The sequence below is a fragment of the Schistocerca nitens genome, chromosome 2 (assembly GCF_023898315.1).
Source record: "Schistocerca nitens isolate TAMUIC-IGC-003100 chromosome 2, iqSchNite1.1, whole genome shotgun sequence".
NCBI lineage: Eukaryota > Metazoa > Arthropoda > Insecta > Orthoptera > Acrididae > Schistocerca > Schistocerca nitens.
The window spans coordinates 1183748861-1183763807 of NC_064615.1; the positions used below are offsets into that span (position 1 = coordinate 1183748861).

The 14947-nt window shown below is 38.8% G+C and overlaps 1 protein-coding gene across 1 annotated transcript in view; it reads left to right on the forward strand.

Moving 5' to 3' along the window:
• The window catches only part of LOC126235648 (dynein axonemal heavy chain 3), a 1245905-nt gene that overhangs the window by 948105 nt on the left and 282853 nt on the right, over positions 1 to 14947 (forward strand). Inside the window, exon 51 of the mRNA XM_049944362.1 lies at positions 7114 to 7350. Coding sequence (XP_049800319.1) covers positions 7114 to 7350 — 237 coding nt within the window. The remainder of the gene's footprint in view (positions 1 to 7113; positions 7351 to 14947) is intronic.

Sequence of the window (14947 nt, forward strand, 5' to 3'; positions counted from 1 at the left end):
CCTTAGGCTGATCCTGAAACATGTTCCTGGTGACCACCTGTCTCCTCACCCCTACCACTCCCCACATTCCTACCTCCTACACGCTTCCTAACATCAAACAACCCGAGCACCCAGGATGCCCCATTGTGGCCGGTTACTGTGCCCCACTGAGAGGATCTCTGCTCTCTTAGACCAATGCCTTCAGCCTGTTACCTGCAACCTAAATTCTTATATAAAAGTGACCAACCATTTTCTCCATTGACTCGCCACAGTTCCAATTCATTTAACACAAGGTGTTCTGTTGCAACTATTAATGCCACCTCCCATTACACTAAATTCCCTAATGCCCATGGCCTTGCCACTATTGAACACTACCTTTCCCAATGCCCAATGGATTCCAGATCTACAACCTCCTTCCTAGTTGCCTTGATCAATTATATCCTCACCCACCCTTTGAGGGCATCACGTACACATACATCCGGGTTACGGCAACGGCCACCCACACTGTACTATCCTATGTCAACCTATTTTTGGACCATCTAGAGAAATTCTTTCTAACCAAACAGAATACAAAGCCCAATACGTAGTTCAGATTCATCGATGACCCAGTTGCCGCGTATGCTGCCCAATACGATTTTCTTCATTTCAGTGACTGCTACACAGCCTGTGCTATCTGGATCCTTCCCACCAACACCAGCTTTTCTGAATTGCACAGGTGGGAACTTTCCCTGCTGTATATCCTACGTTCCTGTAACACTCGTGGTATCTACCTTCATTAGTCATTGTCCTACAGCCACCTATCCTCTTCCCCATCCCCCCTGCCGTGTTACTTAGTATCGAGAATGGCACAGAAAGTATCGGCCACTGCAGAGATACTGCACAGCAAAGTGGTACCACAAGGCTCCAATGAGATGCTAGGAAGAAGTCCCGAGGCACCAGTGCCACCCCTCTGTGCTGAAGTAGCATTGTCTGAGACCAGGAAGACAGTTCTGTTCCAGGTCAGACCATGCTCACTTTCAGAAAGCTCTTGTTGGAGTACTGTCACTGTGCTGCCTACATGCCATGAAACAGCCCTTGTCAACTGTCAGGGAGTGAAGAGACTTTGTCTCCTGTGAACTGTGCCTACATGCCAATGCTGCAGATACAGAACTGTATCAGTCAGTGGCTACAAAGTTGTGCTTTCTACTGACTATATTGAACCCACTGTAAAATCATTCTGAACTTGTATCAATTCGCCACTCAGTAACCGTGCCTCATTTAGTGTGTTCTGAACAGCAAGTCTACATGTGCAGTTTCGTAGCTACAGCCATGTCTGATGAACAAAAAAGTTGCATTGTAATTAATGAAGTACTACCTATTCAGTGAGTTCTAATTAACTCTTTTATTACTAGCCAACACTGTGTCGAAGAAATTGAACATAACATCCACTCTGACACCACACAGCCCTCTACTCCCACAGTCTTTTTACTTCTCTTCTTTTTCACTGCCCCCACTTCCCTCCCTCCTCCCGTCCGTGCCCTCCGTCTAAGCCCCTGACTGCACCTAGCTGCCCTACCCTCTCTCCACCTCATCATATCTGTATGCTTGTCAAGCAGCATTTTACCACTCCCCAGCCCTACTGTGCTATCCCTCCCCCTCCCTCCCCACACTCTTCCTTACCACGACCACTGAGATTGCTTCTCCCATTGTGCACTACTGCTCACTATCTGGCCAAGGCAGCCAAAGACTGGTCTTGTGTGTGTGTTTGCCTGAGTGTTTTTGAATGACACCCTATTACGCGCCATTGGGGGTTGAGTATCTGGAAACCGTGGAATGCATATTTTTTTATTCCCAACAGAGAAGCCTAATACAAATTTATCTTGAAAAATACTTGCATAATGAAATATTTACATAAAAACTTTCATTCTCCTTCCATTTCGGGATTAAATTTCCAAAAAATAGTGAAACACATATTTTCTTATTCTAACCGTGAAGCCAAATTCAATTTTTTTAAAAATTGCTTTCATAATCAAATGTTAAATAACAGTGTGTTTTTAGAAAGAATTTCACCCACTACTTTACCCTCATAAATGTTACATTTGGAAAAATGCTGAAATATGTTTTTGTTTATTCCTGACCAAAAAACAAAATACCAATTTTCATAGGTCTATTTTCCAAATAGCCTAATAACGACATGATTTCAAAAAAACCTCTCATCCCTTGTCACCCCTTAGGGGTGGAATTTCGAAAAATCCCTTCTTAAACAATGCCTACAATATAACATCAACACCGTCTGTGATATTCATGTTTCTGTTCTTAGTGGTTAGGTCTGGGCAGTGATGACCCAGTAAGTCATTCAGTTGGGACATTGCCTTTTATTTATAGATGAGATTACAATCGGGACCTTGTCATCTAATTCTTTCTTGTGCACGTTTGCTTGCCCCTCCTTTTTGACCCTCACACTGTATGACGTATCTATATATCACACTGGTATTCCATTCATTTCCATTCTTATTAATGTTTTCTCTCCCACTGGCATGTCTAAAAATCTGTCTAATTCTAATGACTTTTCCAACATGCAAGCTAGCAACCCATCCATCTGTCTGTCTTATGCTCATACACTCAGGTCATCCTTGCCCTCTACTCGTATTTCCTATGACTAATATTTATCTACAAAAGCTTTTTCACACTTGTCGTATGTCATCCTGTCTAAATTCATGGAGTCTGCTCATTTGGGTGCTTGTTCTTCCATCTGCCTCATCACGAAATCTACCTTTTTGTGTCAGCCCATTTCTCAGGTATCACTCTGTTAAGCCTGCTCAGAAATGACATTGGGTACTTTTATATATGCCATAGTGAGCCTAGATGAGAGTTTGATAGGTTTGACTTCAGGAGTAGATCAATTAGATGCTACGACGTATGAAGTGTATTATTTCAGTTTCAGCAAAATTCTTTAAACAGAATCCTCTCCATATGAGTAACAATATATGCTTAGTACTGCCACAGAACACAATGATACCTATTTATTTCTTTGAACAATACTGTTATGTTGCAACTATAGTTATTCTTGAACTGAATGGCATTGCATTTAACTATTCACAGTTCTGAGTAATGACACTAGCTTGTTGCATGGATCTGAACTATAATGATGCTGCTAGAGTGGGGCTAGTGATGTAAGTAGACTTCCAGTAGTGTTGGTAAATGGGATATGTCTTTGTTGACATCTCTTATTTGTGGCTCCATCTGGTAGCGTCTGTGCTTAGGTTGTGATCCCATTGTGAGGATCCATCTGTAACATAGGGCCTCACTCTTCGGACAACACCACAGGTGCAGTCTTCCTCCCAGTCATAATCTGTTACAATCCCTACCGAAAGCTTGTTCTTCTTCCAAATTGTTTAATACAATGTTGTTTACTCCTGTTTTGTGGTTTCTTACTTTTTTCTTTAGAACATCCGCTTCAAAGTTACCCAAGTTATTATTGTTAGTTGTCACAGTGCTATTAGTCATTATTAATTGTGGGATTTTTATGGACCTATCTAAGGCATTTGATTGTGTGAACCACTCAAAATTAATGATGAAATTATATCAGTATGGAATTAGAGGAAAATGCTATGACATACTTAAATCATACATTACAAATAGGAAACAATGCACAGAAATCACACATACTAGTGGGGGAAATATAACAAACTACAGATCAGAATTACAAACAGTTAAACACGGTGTGCCGCAAGGGTCTGTGCTTGGGCCAATACTATTTATACTCTACGTAAAGGACTTCCCTAGCTATATAAATCAGAAACTTATAATGTATGCTGATGACACAACAATCATTTGCACAGCTGACACAAAAGAGGAGCTTGAGAAGGAAGCACTCCTGACTATTGAAAATGCAAATAAATATTTAACACAAAGCAACCTGTTTATGAATCAGTTTAAAACAATGAATGTAGTATTTCAGACCAAGCATAGTGAAAATCATAATATAAATGTTAATATAAATGGAAAGACTATTAAAGAAGTAACCAGCAAAAATTTTCTAGGTACTATAATAGACAAACATTTGGCATGGGGGGAGCACATAGACGCACTGTGTAAAAAGATAAACAAACAGATCTTCATCATGCATAAAACAGCTAAGACTGTGGATTATAAAGTCCTCAGATCAATGTATTATGGACTTGTCTTCCCACATTTGTCTTATTCAGTTCGTATATGGGGAAATGCACAAGCTGGCTACCTAAAAAGAATATTCACAATTCAGAAAAGGGCAGTGAGATGCATTGCAAAAATACTACCAAGACAGACCTGTAGGCAAGCTTTTGTACACTATAATATTATGACAGTATATTCACTGTACATATACCAAAGCATAATGGTGGTAAGGTCAAGTGATAAACACCTCCTAAATAAAGATGTACACAAACACGGTACAAGAGGAAATGAAAATTACTACATGATAAACAGAAATCTAAAACTGTCTATGACTGCCCCAGAAGAAGCAGGCAAAAGGTTTTTTAATAAACTCCTCAAAATTATTAAAAAAGAAACAGATCTAAAATGTTTTAAAAATCATTTGAAACTATATCTCACAGAGAAATGTATATACAGTTTGAGTGAATACTAAGATGGTGTTGAAATATATCATTACTGAAATGTACCTTTAAAAATTATCATTTCTGTATGTTGTTTGGATGTGTGTACATATAATGTGAAACATGTAAAACCTTTGTATGATTATGGACTATTTCTGTTTAATTATTTGTTTCATTTATATATAATGAAATCAAATTTGATGTTAATAGGCTATTGTATGACACACCCAATACTCTCAGCTGGATTTTCAGCTGGAGTCCATGGGCAAAGAATAATTAAATAAATAAATTCCATATTTATGTTCCCAACTTCTGCCTCACTTCTTTCACTAATTCCAATTACCTCTTAATTTCTGCCTCACTTCTTTCACTAATTCCAGTTACCTCCTTTTTTGGTTTTTGTCTCATCTTGTACAAAGATTAGCTGTGTGCTGAGTGGAATATAATCATTGACACAATCCTTTGAAATTGCTTCAACATGGATAATTCTTAGGTCATGCATTCATGCATGTGAATCCATTCCTGTCAATTAGTTGCCTAGTGTTTTCCTCCATCTTTCCCATTAATGTTGCTAAGAGTGCCTGCATATCTAAACACCCTTGGCCACCATCACATGTCTGTGTAGGTACCTGTACTTCCTGATGTTATTCCACTCCTACTGTTTCATCCTTTGAAAAAAACTCTTTTGCACTAATTACTGACATTTCCACAATTTCTGAATCTGCATCTACTTTTTTTGTTATTATTTTTTGCTCCCAATTTGTATGACATAACATTCTGTTCCCTACCCATCTTGGACTGTTCCACCATTACTTTATTATTTTAGAATTATTTCATTAATTCTCACTTTCTGACATAGTACATCAGGTTAGTTATAAAACATACAAAAATACACATCTACTTGTACTTAAAAATCACTATAGTATCAATGCCACATGCAACCCACTATATTAGTAAATCTTTTGGGAGACTGACACGTTTTTCTGCATGAGAACATAGCTCACAGCACTCCCATTGTGACATGCTGTCTCATGTCATTGTAATTCATATTCTTTTTGCTTGATGACGATGTTTACTGTTTCACATGTATGACACTTCTTCTGCACATGGCAGCAACCATTGCTGTTTTGACCGAGCGGGATGGCGCAGTGGTTAGCACACTGGACTTGCATTCAGGAGGATGACGGTTCAAACCTGTCTCCGGCCATCCTGATTTAGGTTTTCCGTGATTTCCCTAAATCGTTTCAGTAAAATGCCAGGATGGTTCCTTTGAAAGGGCACGGCCGATTTCTTTCCCAATCGTTACCTAATCTGAGCTTGTGCTCCATCTCTAATGACCTCGTTGTCGACAGGACAATAAACACTAATCTCCTCCTCCTCCTCCGTTGCTGTTTCTGCGTCTTTACGTTCCCCGTTGTTGCCTCACATAATTCAGTACAGTTCCTTTCTGCAATTATTGAATCAAAAAATTGTGTCGTGGCATGATATGCCACTTGTAAGAATCAAAAAATTGCTTCATGGCATGATACGCCACAAGTAAGTTCTCACCCCCCATAATTTTAAGAGACCCAAATGTGGTACTAATTGTTAGCTGTCAGACTTTAGAGAAAGACTTACTTCAGCTGTGAGCGCATAGAAAACTAAACTGTAGCTTAACTGGGTTTTATGTGACTTATTATTTGCTACGAAATGTATCATACATTTTAGAAAGGTTCTGTTTAAATAAAAGATAATGTCATTTAAATTAGTTTATTCAACTTTCAAACTATAGAAAACATGCCAAACTGTATCATATTCAAACACTTTGATGAAATTTTACAAATTCCAAAAATTCACTGACTCTAAAAAAGCCACCAATGATTGGGCTTTCCTTTCCCAATGAAATATTTCTCTGATTGTCTTAATGAACACTTTATAATTCAACTTCACATACTTCTGTCTCATGAATCTTTCATTACATGTCACTCAACTAACCTCACCCCATTACTGCCTTCATAAACTCTCTAGTAACTTGCATCACAATGTGACATGGAAATGCACTGTCTGCTGGAGAAGGGAGGATATTGCTGAAAGTTCCAGAAGCTAAGCCTTGCCAGATAGCATCTGCTACTAGGTGGCTCGCTGATAGGGATACTATGTATGGTATCCTTGCATAGTCATCTCTAGATCCTAAAGAACCAAATTGCAAAATGACAAGAGCTGTTTGCACAATTTTAAGTATGACAAATGATATACGTTTATTTTATTATACCAAAATATATTTAATTCTTAATGTGTAAAATTTCATATAGTTGTTCCTTTTCTGTATTTTTTAATTTCATTTCTGAAGACAACTGTTTTATACATCAGAAACCAGTAATATAAAAATTTGAATGTAATTGTATCAGGAAATTTAACAAAAAAACTTAACAAACAGGGGTGTCTGCACAGTTATAATGTTATTCTTCTCAGATTTGTATTTATCTAAGTGTTCATTTCATTGTTATATGTTATTATTGAAATTCATTTTACTGTGTTTGTCATGTGGAAGTATTCTTTGAACACTATTTGTTAATCGCAGGTGACGCTGCTGAATTTTATGATCACTCCTCAAGGACTGCAAGACCAGTTATTAGGCATTGTTGTTGCTAAAGAAAAGCCTATTTTGGAGGAGAAGAAAAATGAATTAATAATTGAAAGTGCTAATAATAAAAAACAGCTAAAGGAAACCGAGGATAAAATCTTAGAAGTATTGTCTAGTTCTGAAGGGAATATTCTAGAAGATGAAACTGCCAGACAGATTTTATCCTCCTCAAAGGTATTCTGCTGTCTTTGTGACATCTTTAAGCATTTTTACTTTATTTAACATTCTACTTTGGATCTTTATGAAATGCCCAGTGAAACCTAATGTTATAGTAATGTAATAAATCACAATTGATTTTACATATAACATGATGGTTTTACTGTTATTAGAACAACACTACATATTCCTTTTCTATGTAACTCACACATTAATTCCAATTCAGTACTATTACAAGTTGTAAATCAGTGCTGATTGAAAATACTAAGGCATACAAACTTACTGAAAATATTGGAGGTGCCTTAGAAATCTTGATACCCCATTTTGTGTTAATGGATTGAAATTAAATATTTTAAAATCCCAATTGATGTGATTTAACACCAGTCTAAACAGTAATTATATTTATATCATCCACAAAGATCAGGAACCAAAGCAGGCAGACTGTGTAAATTTCTTGGGAACACATAAGGGTGGTCATCATATGTTCCACATGTGGCAAATAAATTAAACATGCTGTCATTTTCCCTCACTAAGACTAGCATCTCAATCCATAGAACTTCTTACCCCACTCACCACACAACTTACTTTTTACCATTGATGCCACATACTTCTAAAAGCAGTTACTCACATACATGGTTTGTCTTCTGCTGACTGTTACTTCAGACAGTGCCCACCTCATTCCAAGACATCCTTCATGATCTCCGTAATCAGCTACATGGAACTTGATGGCAACTATTTATTCACAACCGATACAAAAGATTTATATGTTTGCATCTGTTACTGTCCTTCAGAGTAGTCACCAGCATTGTGTAGAACCTGTTGCCAGTGATGTGGAAGGTGTAGTATACCGTTAGCAGAGCCTATTCTATTGATGGTGCAAATGGAGCGGTCTACTGCCTGTCGAATCTCTGGAACAGTTCTGAAGCAAATGTCACGAACTGGTTCCTTCATCTTTGGAATCAAATCAAAGTCACAAGGACTTGTCCAGGAAGTGTGGTGGGTGGTACAGTGCTTCCCAGTCCCATCGACCAAACAGAGCAGCCACAGCTTGCGCTGTATGCCCCACGCATTATCATGCAAATTGATGGGTGAGTTGCACGGAAAGTGTCACCTCCTCTTTGGCAAAGCTGGTTCCAGGTGAATCACCATAACTTTAGACCGCTCCATTCACACCATCAACAGAACAGGCTCTGCTAATGGTATACTACGCCTTCCACATCGCTGGCAACAGGTCACAATGCTCGTGACTTCTTTGAAGGACAGTAACAGGTGTAAACATGTAACTCTTTTGTATTGGTTGTGAATAAATAGTTGCCACTATTCAAGTTCCAACCCTTGAACTTATGAGTGACCACTTTACCTTTCAGAAGCAAATATACAAACAAATCAGGTTCATAGCCATGGGAACCAGGATGGCTCCTCCTTATGCAAACCTTGTCATTGTTATCATGGAGGGGGCTTTCCTGGGATCCATAAACCTGGAGTCCCCCATTTGGTTTAGGTACATTGGTGATATCTCTACCATATGGACTTGTGACCTCCCCTTCTCTCTTTACTTTGTTTCTTTCACTGATCTTTCCTCTTCTTTCTTCCTTCTTTGTACCACGGCTATATCTCAGGGTTTTCAATGCAGAAATGTAGTTAGTGAGAAGGGGGCACATGTGGGTGGTGATTCACAATATTGTAGTGCTGTGAGGGAGCATCACTCATGCCTCTGGTTTGAGAAGACTGACTACTGAAGTTCGAACATTTCTCAAAACAAAAACAGGTATGTGCTCTCTTTTCTTTTAAAACTATAAATAGTAGTGTAGCTAGTACTATCTATCGTTCTAATAAACTGAATGAGCGCGACACCATTGATGAAGTTTCAACCTCGAAAGAAGTTTATTAATACTAATTAGCTGAAATAAAAGAAATCATCCAATCCAGAAGTCACTCACAGTTAGAGTAATTAGTTTCTAATGTGTGTGTAGTGGTCATTAATACTTAAAAGATCATTTCAATAATTCTATCACTGTCCGTTTATAAGTTGCTAAGCAACGTATCAACAAGCTGACTATGCAATGATTAATATTTGTCGTATCCCAACAGTAAATCGCTTCTCACTTGTTTTAAGCATCAAGACGATTACTATGCCGCTCATATTAGTCTTTGATAGTTATTATCAAGCTAATGTCCATAAATTGCAGTTAATGTTACAGAATCACACACGCGAAGACAATGCCCGATATCCAGCCACGTATCATGAACTCTTCGCCAATATTTGAGAATTCGCGTGAGATTTGTTTGCACCAAAGTTGGGCCGTGGTTCCCTAGAATAATTTTTAAATCAAATGTGGTTGTAAATTAACAATTCTATGCCCATTCATGAAAGTTACAGCAGATCCGCACTCGACGACTACTTGATCGCGCACTTGAGTGACACAGAAGTTTTTGTTCTTACAAAGAGAAAACATATCATGCATAATGCAACAAGGTGATTTGCTATGTCCAAACATATTTATATCTATCTCATTAAAACACATTACCTATTAAATGTTGTACATAATTAAATTCTTTACTCTGTAAATAACCAAAAAAATTTAGAAATGAATTACATATATAAAAAAATCTCAAGTTGATATGACGTTATGGGTCACTACTGGTTTCGACTCCCCAACACTTACGTGACGCAAAGTAGATCCGACTATATAGGACATACTCATGTAATGTTACAGACTCATGATGAGGCTGACCTGGTAAAATTTTTGGAATCTCTAAATATGTTGTTGTTGTGGTCTTCAGTCCGAAGACTGGTTTGATGCTACTCTATCTTGTGTGAGCCCCTTCATCTCTGAATACTTACTGCAACCTACATCTTTCTGTATCCTCTTCCTGTATTCATCTTTGTCTCCCTCTATGATTTTTACCACACACACTTCCCTCCAATACTAATTTATCGGTCCCTTGTTGTCTCAGAAAGTGTCCTATCAATTGGTCACTTCTTTTTCAGAAAAGACTTCCTGACACTTAAATATAAATATTTGATGTTAACAAAATTCTCTTCTTCATAAATGCTTTTCTTGTGATTGCCACTCTACATATTATATCCTCTCAACTTTGGATGTCATCAGTTCATCAGTTATGTGAATGTATGCTTTCCCGGCGTATACAGCTGGCGAAGAGTTCTCGGGCTTCCAGCCGGGTGGCGGTGTCTTCAAACTGCGACGTCTCGACGAGTGACATACTCATCATCTTCTGATGATGAGTATGTCACTCGTCGAAACGTCGCAGTTTGAAGACACCGCCAGCCGGCTGGAAGCCCGAGAACTCTTCGGCAGTTCGGCAGTTATTTTACTCCCCAAATAGCAAACTCATCTACTACTTGATGTGTCTCATTTCCCAATCTAATTACCTTAGCATCATCTGATTTAATTCAACTACATTCCGTTATCCTTGTTTTGCATTTGTTAATGTTCATCTAACATTCTCCTTTGAAGACACTGCCCATTCCGTTCAATTGCTCTTCCAAGTCCTTTGCTGTCTCTGACAGAATTACAATGTCATTGGCAAACCTCACAGTTTTTATTTTTTCTGCCTGAACTTTAATTCCTACTCCAAATTTTTCTTTGGTTTCCTTTACTGCTTGTTTGTCACCCACTGCTTCCCTCTCGTGCCCCTCGACTCTTTATAACAACCTTCCGGTTTCTGTACAAGCTGTAAATAGCATTTTTCTCCCTCTGTTTACCCCTGAGAGCTTCAGAATTTCAAAGAGAGTATTCCATTCAGCATAGTCGGAAGCTTTCTGGGTTTGCCTTTCCTTAACCTATCTTCTAAAATAAGTGATAGGGTCAGTATTGCCTCTCATGGTCATACATTTCTCCAGAACCCGAGCTAATTTTCCCAGTGGCCTGTTTCTACCATTGTTTTATTCATCTATAAAAAATTTGTGTTAGCATTTTGCAACCAAGACTTATTACACTGATTGTTCAGTAATTTTCACACCTATCAGCAGCAGCTTTTCTTGAAATTGGAGTTACTACATTCTTCTTCAAGTCTGATGGTATTTTGCCCATCTCATACATCTTGCTCACCAGATGGAAGGTCTCTGTCATGCCTGGCTTTCAGTAGTTCTGGCAATAAGCTAACTACTACTGGGGCCATGTTTCAGCTTAGATCTTTCAGACCTTTGTTAAGTTCTTCTCACAATATCACATCCCCAATCTCATCTTCATCTACATCCATTTCCCTGTCTATAATATTGCTTTCAAGCTCATCTTTATTGTGTAGACCCTCTATATACTCCTTCCACCTCTCAGCTTTCCTCTATTTGGTTAGAACTGATTTACAGTCTGAGCTCTTGATATTCATACAGCTGCTTCTCTTTTCCCCAAAAGCCTCTCTAATTCTCGTATGAGTGGTATCTATCTTTCCCCTAATAAAATATGCTCCTAAATCTGTACAATTGTCCTCTAGCCATTCCTGCTTAGCTTTTTTAATATTGTGTCAATCTCATTTTTTAAATGTTTGTATTTCCTTTTGCCTGCTGTATCTGCTGAATTTTTAAATTTTCTCCTTTCATCAGTTAAAATCAATATCTCCTTTGTTATCCAAGGATTCCTACTAGGCCATGTCTTTTTACTATTTGATGCTCTGCTGCCTTCACTAATTGCTCTTCCAAAGCTACCCGTTCTTCTTCTACTGTTTTCCTTTCCCCTGTTCTAATCAACCAATTGTATAATGCTCCCTCTGAAGATCTTACCAACCTCTGGTTCTTTCAATTTATCCAGGTCCCCCAATCTCTTTAATTTCCTACCCTTTTCAAATTTCTTCAATTTTAATCTACAGTTCATAATCAATAAATTGTGGTCAGAGTCCACATCTGCCCCTGGAAATATCTTACAATGTAAAATCTGCTTCCTAAATCTCTGCCTAACCATTATATAATCAGTATGAAGTCTTATGGTGTCTCCAGGTCTCTTCCATGTATACAATCTTCTTTTATGATTCTCAAACCAAGTGTTAGTGACAATTAAATTATGGTCTGTGTGAAATTCTACCAGGCAGCCTCCTCTTTCATTCCTTCCCACCAGTCCATATTTACCTACTATTTTTCCTTCTTTTCATTTTCCTGCAGACAGCTCCCAGTTCCCCATCACAATAAATTTTCATACGCTTTAACTATCTGAATAATTTTGTTTATCTCATCATACATTTCTTCAGTCTCCTCACCATCTGCGGAGCTAGTTCGCATATAAATTTGTATCACTGTGGTAGATGTGGGTTTTACGTCTATCGTCTCTACGATAATGCATTCACTAAGTTGTTCATAGTATCTTACCCACATTCCTATTTTCTTATTCATTATTAAACGTACTCCCGAATTACCCCTGTTCGATTTTGTATTTATAACCCCGTACTCACGTGACCAAAAGTCACGTTCCTCCTCCCACCGAAGTTCACTAATTCCCCTTATATCTAACTTCAACCTATCCATTTCCATTTTTAAAGTTTCTAACCTACGTGCCCGATCGAGGGATCTGACATTCCACGCTCCGTTCAGTAGAGTGCCAGCTTTCTCTCTCCCGATCGGTAACGTGCCCTGTTTTCTTTCTCCCGATAGTGACATCCTCCCGAGTACTCCCTACGTGGGGATCCGAATGGGGGACTATTTTACCTCCAGAATATTTTACCCAAGAGAATGCCATCATCATTCGACCACAGTGAAAAGCTGCATACCTGCAGGAAAAATTACGGCTGTAGTTTCCCCTCGCTTTCAGCCGTTCACACTACCAGTCGTTTTGGTTGATGTTATGGGGCCAGATGAGGCAGTAATCCAGACTCTAGGTTGCCCCCCCTGTTGTAGCTGTACCATCAGTGCAGCTGCCAGCTGTGTGTATCGCTGAGACACACGAGTCATCCCACTGGCGGCAAGCTCCGTGGTTGTAGTATTCTGAATCGTGTAACACTTCCCTTCACTGAGTGTCATCTACACACTTTTGTCCACATTAAAACTAAAAACAATCAACAGTAGAAATATTTTGACAGCTGCCATCACTTCTCTGTCAAATGTTACCTCCCATGTAGCCTCGGCATTTGAGGCAAACGTATTTGTTCAGTGACAGATTCTTTACAGCAATACACTGGAATTCCCACCTCAATCTTCAATTAATGTAACTACCGTGCAGCCTATCTCAAAAAGTGATTTCCCAGGCCGTCACATCCCATCCCGGTATGATGGCCGATCCTTCCGGTAAACAATTTCGGACTACATCTCTAGTCACTCGGTACTCTCTTAGTCCTAAATGTAATCGTCTGCTACTTCCACAAAGCTATACTTTCCTAAAATCGTGCCCTGACACGGATCTGATTCTGTCAGACATTTTTCCCACCATATCTGTTATAGTTTTTTGTCATCCCCTCCCACCAATGTCTAATGTCTGCAATATTGTGCTTCTTCTGCCCTTTCCCTGTGCTATTTCTTATACCCGTGTGACTGTACCCAGTATTATATTTGCCCTATGTACTCTCTTACCACCACCTATACCAGCCCTGTAACTGGCAAAATATATACTATGAAAGGGAGAGCCGCTTGTGAAATGACGTGCTATGTACCGTCTATTATCTAAACACGGTTCAGCCTTCTACATTGATATAACTGTGACCGAGTTATCGGTCGTAACGAATAGGTATAGGCAGAGGGTGTATACTGCCAACACACAATATCCTGTAGCAGAGCATGCTCCACAGTGTGACAGTCGTGATCTTGGTGCCTGTTTCGTCACGTGTGTCATCTATATTGTTCCCCCTGACACCAGTTTCTCAGAACTCTGCAAGTGGGAACTGGTGTCACAAAATATCCTTAATTGTTGCCACCCACCTGGCCTAAATTTACATTAGAAAATGTAGAATCAAAACATCTTTAGCAATCAAAATTTAGAGTTGTTATTTTATTTGTGCAACCAGTTTCAGCACTAAATTATGCCATCTTCTGGCCACGTGATCGATATGTAGGAAAGATCCCACCTCTTGTCCAGTTAAAACAGTGGCCAGCATTCAGTGACTGTTATCCACAGATTTCTTCTTAACACACCAATCCCCTAGATCATCTATAGTTCACGTACAGGGAAATAAAACTACTGCTATGGAAAAAGAATGGGAGAAGTTGGAATAATTTTGAGGAAAAACTATAGCTCTCGAATAATATTAGTCAAACTTGAAACTAAACCAAAGGACACTTTGATAATAAAAATATACATGCCGACAGCCAAAGAAGAAGATGGTGAAGAGGTGGAAATAATACATAGAGGAGTTGTATGCCGGAACACCTCTTTCGGAGGGAGTAATAGGAAGAGAACAACAAGTAGACAAAGATTACAAGGAAGATGACATTCTGCAAGAAGAATTTGACAGAGCTCTAAAAGAACTATTGGACAACAAAGCAACGGGTATTGATGACATCCCTGCAGACCTAATAAAGAATGCTGGTGACAACATGAAAATGATGCTGCTTAAACTTATTAGGTCCATCTATAACACAGGAGAGATACCGACAGGCTTCCTGAAATGTATCATTGTTCCTATACCAAAGAAGGCAGCAGCTACAAAATGTGAACAGTACTGAACTCTAAGCCTA